The sequence below is a fragment of the Jaculus jaculus genome, chromosome 7, assembly GCF_020740685.1.
Source record: "Jaculus jaculus isolate mJacJac1 chromosome 7, mJacJac1.mat.Y.cur, whole genome shotgun sequence".
NCBI classification, from domain to species: Eukaryota; Metazoa; Chordata; class Mammalia; order Rodentia; family Dipodidae; genus Jaculus; species Jaculus jaculus.
This window is the reverse complement of record NC_059108.1, coordinates 142,741,724-142,746,982: the sequence shown is the minus strand read 5'-3', so window position 1 is coordinate 142,746,982 and position 5,259 is coordinate 142,741,724. Positions and strand designations below refer to the sequence as shown.

At 50.0% G+C, this 5,259-nt stretch overlaps 1 protein-coding gene across 1 annotated transcript; it reads left to right on the top strand.

Moving 5' to 3' along the window:
• Window positions 1-389: 389 nt before the first annotated feature.
• LOC101608152 (ATP-binding cassette sub-family F member 2-like) lies at window positions 390-2,156 on the top strand. The gene is given in 2 exon segments (XM_045155087.1): window positions 390-876; window positions 879-2,156. Coding segments are annotated over 2 exon segments (1,764 nt in total). The 3' UTR covers window position 2,156.
• Window positions 2,157-5,259: the final 3,103 nt, after the last annotated feature.

Genomic DNA, 5,259 nt, shown 5'->3' with positions numbered 1-5,259 from the left:
TGTTTGGAGTTCCTTTGCAGACTCTCTCTCTCCCTCTTTCTCTCCCTCTCTCTCAAATAAATAAATGAAAATTTAAAAATTAAAAATCATTAAAAATAAAAGTAGGGCTGGAGAGATGGCTTAGTGGTAATGTGCTTGCTTAGGAAGCCTAAGTACCCAGGTTTGATTCGATTCTCCAAGTCCCAGGTAAGCCAGATGCAGAAGGTGGGGCATACATCTGGAGTTTGTTGGCAGTGGTTAGAGGCCCTGCTGCACCTATTCTCTCTCTCTCTCTAATAAAAAAAAAAAAATTAAAAAAAGAATGCATTAAAAGTCAACCTGTTGCAGAGGTCAAGCGAGGCCCAATTTCCCGAAAGAACGATAACCTCCCCCTGTGGTTCATCATCACCATGCCCTCCGACCTGGCCAAGAAGCAGGTAGCCAAAAAGAAGGAGGTTGCCAAGGCGCAACAGTGGCCCAGGAAGGGGCATGAAGAAAGCGGAGATGCCGCCACAGAACCGCAGGTGGCCGAGGAGAGAAATGAGGAGGCCAATGGCAGAGACACCACAGAAGTGGATTTGCTGACCAAGGAACTAGAGGACTTTGAGAGGAAGAAAGCTGCTGCGCGAGCTGTCACTGGTGTCCTGGCCTCTCACCTCAACAGTACTGACGTCCACACTATCAACCTCTCACTCACCTTTCACGATCAAGAGCTGCTCAGTGACCCCAAACTGGAATTAAACTCAGGCCGTCGATATGGCCTCATTGGCTTGAATGGAATTGGCAAGTCCATGCTGCTCTCTGCCATTGGGAAGCGGGAGGTGCCCATCCTGGAGCACATTGACATCTACCATCTGACCCGAGAGATGCCTCCCAGTGACAAGACACCCTTAGAGTGTGTGATGCCGACAAGGCTGAGATGAAGGCCTCGCGGATCTTGCACAGCCTGGATTTCACGCCTGCCATGCAGCGCAAGAAGCTAAAGGACCTCAGCGGGGGCTGGAGAATGAGGGTCGCCCTTGCCAGAGCCCTCTTCATCCGGCCTTCCATGGTGCTCCTGGATGAGCCCACCAACCACCTGGACCTGGACGCTTGGGTGTGGCTGGAAGAGGAGCTCAGGACTTTCAAGCGCATCTTGGTCCTTGTGTCGCACTCCCAGGATTTCCTGAACGGGGTCTCTACAAACATCATCCATGTGCACCACAGAAGACTCAAGCATTACACGGGTAATTATGATCAGTATGTGAAGACGTGGCTCGAGCTGGAGGAGAACCAGATGAAGAGGTTTCACTGGGAGCAAGATCAGATCGCACACATGAAGAACTACATCACTGGGTTTGGTCATGGCAGTGCCAACCTGGCCCGGCAGGCTCAGAGCAAGGAGAAGACACTACAGAAAATGGTGGCATCTGGACTGACAGAGAGGGTTGTGAGCGACAAGACACTCTCATTTTACTTCCCGCCATGTGGCAAGGTCCCACCACCCGTCATTATGGTAGAGAACGTGAGCTTCGAGTACATAAAAGACGGGCCTTGCATCTACAATAATCTAGAATTTGGTATTGACCTCGACACACGAGTGGCTCTGGAAGGGCCTAACGGTGCAGGGAAGTCCACTCTTTTGAAGTTGCTAACTGGAGAGCTGCTGCCCACAGATGGAATGATCTGGAAGCATCCTCACGTCAAGATAGGACGTTACCACCAGCACTTGCAGGAACAGCTGGACTTGGACCTGTCCCCTTTAGAGTACATGATGAAGTGCTACCCAGAGATCAAGGAGAAGGAGGAGATGAGGAAGATCATTGGGAGATATGACCTCACTGGGAAACAGCAGGTGAGCCCAATCCGGAATCTGTCAGATGGACAGAAGTGCTGAGTGTTTCTGGCCTGGCTGGCCTGGCAGAGCCCCCACATGCTCTTCCTGGATGAGCCTACCAACCACCTGGACATTGAGACCATTGATGCACTGGCAGATGCCATCAATGAGTTTGAGGGTGGCACGATGCTAGTCAGCCATGACTTCAGACTCATTCAGCAGGTTGCACAGGAAATTTGGGTCTGTGAGAAGCAGACAATCACCAAGTGGCCTGGAGACATCCTGGCCTACAAGGAGCACCTCAAGTCCAAGCTTGTAGATGAGGAGCCCCAGCTCACCAAGAGGACCCACAACGTGTGAGCCCTTAGCCAGGCTTGGGTCAGGAATGCCACCTGGAGACGCCAGCTGCCACCCGACCAGCCGCTCAGGACAGGCCCCCAGGGCCCATCCCGCATTGCTGTATTACTGCCCTCGGCCTCTCCCCGCCTCGGCCTGCCTTCGCTGCACACTCACTTCCAGCCGGACAGCACCTGTCCGTTCCCCATCCTCCTCCACTGAGGGCTGCTGTCTGGCACTGGACTTGGCTGGCTGTTCCCTCCAGCCCCTTGCTGGTTACCTTGCCCTGAGAGATGCAGCCAGAGGTACCTGGGATAACCCATGGACCCACGTCCTGGGTGGCCCATGAAAGAGTTCAAGAACCTCAATTTCTGGGTTTTGGTGATATTGGGGGAATGCTTCCCAGTCCATCCCCCCCACTCCTTACTGCTTCTGATGCCAAGCTCTGGACCAGGGCCTTACTCCTGGCCAGTTTTTTAATTATTTAACAGCATAACTTTTAGACATGTGTGACATCCACAAAGTGTCCAGTAAAGAATGAGGAAGCCAAAAAAAAAAAAAAAAAAAAAGTCAACCTGTTGGGCTGTATACTGAGTAAAGTAGGGACCACAGGTAAAGCATAAAACATAAGCCTTTAACTATGGTGCTAAGAAGTGACAGAGGAGTGCTTGGCACTGAAACATCTCTATCATAGCTTCTAAGGCTCAGGGTCCATTGTGGAAGAGGTGGCAGAAAGAATGAAAGAGCCACAGGGCATGGTGGTGCATGCCTTTAATGCCAGCACTTGGGAAGCAGAGGTAGGAGGATCACCATGAGTTTGAGGCCATCCTGAGACCACATAGTGAATTCCAGGTCTGCCTGGACTAGAGTGAGACCCTACCTCGAAAACAAACAAAGAAACAAACAAAGAATAAAGGAGCCAAAGGAAGGGTAGGACTCTTTACAATGTGCTCCTCTAGACACAAAATGGCCTGGGTATCCATGAATCTCACAGTGCCTGACACTACCTACACAAGACCATCATAATAGGAGGAAAAGACCATGATATCAAAATAAAAGAGACTGACTGAGAGGGGAAAGAGATATGATGGAGAGTGGAGTTTCAAAGGGGAAAGTGGGAGATATGTTTTATAATCATGGAAGTTGTTAATAAAAATTTGGGGAAAAAAAGCACATTCAGAGGGCTGGAGGGATGGCTTAGCGATTAAGGTGTTTGCCTGCAAAGCCAAGGAACTAGGTTCGATTCCCCAGGGCCCATGCTAGCCAGATACACAAGGTGGCACATGCATCTGGAGTTTATTTGCAGTGGCTGGAGTCCCTGGCGTGCCCATTCTCTCTCTCTCTCTCCCTCTTTCTCTCTGCAAAATAAATAAATAAAAATAAAGGGGAAAGTGGGGGGAGGGAATTACCATGGGTTTGGGTTATTTACTATAATTATGGAAGTTGCCAATAAACAAAATAAATTTTTAAAAATAATAAAAAATAACTCATCATCATCAGCAACGATAAAAAAAAAAAGCCTTTGGTTTATTAGGTTGAGTGAGTGGTGGTGGTGATTAGCTGTAATATCTCTATGGGTGACAAGAGAACATTTTGGGAGAAGTCTGTTTCCTAGATAAATGCTAATTCTTTGGGCCCAGCCTATCAAGGAGCGATCATCAAAGGCCTGAGTGGCTGGGAAATTTCTTACCGCTGAGGATGTAAAAATCACAGCTCCCCAGGCAAAGGAAAACCAGTCCGTTCTCTCTGCCTCTCAGTAACAACCAGTAGCCAATGTGGCCGACCTCTAGATGAACATATTGGTCTTTCTTTATACTCTGGCCTGGGTTAGTAGCAATCATGAGAAAGAAGTGAGGGGCGAGAAGGGATGGGATGGCCAGGCCTGGTGGCTCAGGCTTGTAATCACAGCTACGAGGAAGGTTGAGGTAGGAGGATCACAAGTTCAAGGCCCTACAAAGTGAGCTCAAAAGCAGTCTAACCGACTTGGCGAGATCCTTTCTCCAATGAAAAAAGTAAAAAGAGGGCAAAGTGGTAGAACAGAGCACTTGCCCGGCATGTGAATACCCTGGGTTCAGTCAAAAAGCAGAGAGAGCAGCTGGGTGTGGTGGCACACATCTCTAATCCCAGCATCCCAGGATTGCTGTGAGTTCAGGGCCACCCTAAGACTACAGAGTGAGTACCAGGTCAGCATCAGCCTGTGCTAGAGTGAGACCTTAATTTGAAAAAACTGGGGGGGGGGGGGCGGGAGAGAATGGGGAGTGGCGGGGGGGGGTTAGGTCACAGAAGGCACTGGTGAGGCGGGGAGAGGGTCACAGGATGGAACTCTGAGTAATGCACAAGCAGACAGGACTTGGGGAGCTGGGCCTTCTGCCATCCTGGCCTCAAATGGGGTGATCCGGGAAGGAGGCAAAACTAAGTATCCATCCATCAGAGGAAGATTAGAGAAGGACCCCAGGACAGCCCACAGTGCTGAGCTGAGCCGATCATGAGCTCTGGTGTGTGGCCAACCTTTCTTCTCGTCCATCGCTCAGCACCAACTGGCTGTGCGACCTCAGTCAAATTACTTTACTTCCCTGACCCTCCATTTCCTACCCTCCAAACAAGAGAGGAACGTTTGTTTCTTGAAGTTGTGTGGACTGTAAATAGCACAAGACAGAGAGTGATCAATTCTCCATCCTCCCTCTCCAGCTTCTAGGAATACACTAGAAATATAGGATTGACTATATTTAGCGTCTGGCTCACTATTCGCCAATGCCTGGTTAAATTAGAATGGAGCTATCTATGCAACAGTCCTTAAACGTCTCAAGTTCTCTGGAAATACAAGTGAACGGGGGAGGGGGAAAGGGTGGCCAGGACAGCAGCAGCTCATTGTCAACTCCAAGGCTGTATTCTGAGCAGCACAGGTCGGTGGCCCTGGGTGCAGGAGCCTTTTAGAGCAGCAAGCAAGGCAGTAGAAGGGAGGCCAGAAGCCTGTAAACCTGCCCTTTAGGAGGTCCTCGGGGTTGGATTGCCTCACTTGCCTTTTCTTTGGCTGGTGGCGGGGGTGGAGAGAGTGATGATAGGAGAGGGAGAAACCGGATGACCACATGAGTGCGGGTACGTGAGAAGATACCTGGAGACTGATTTCC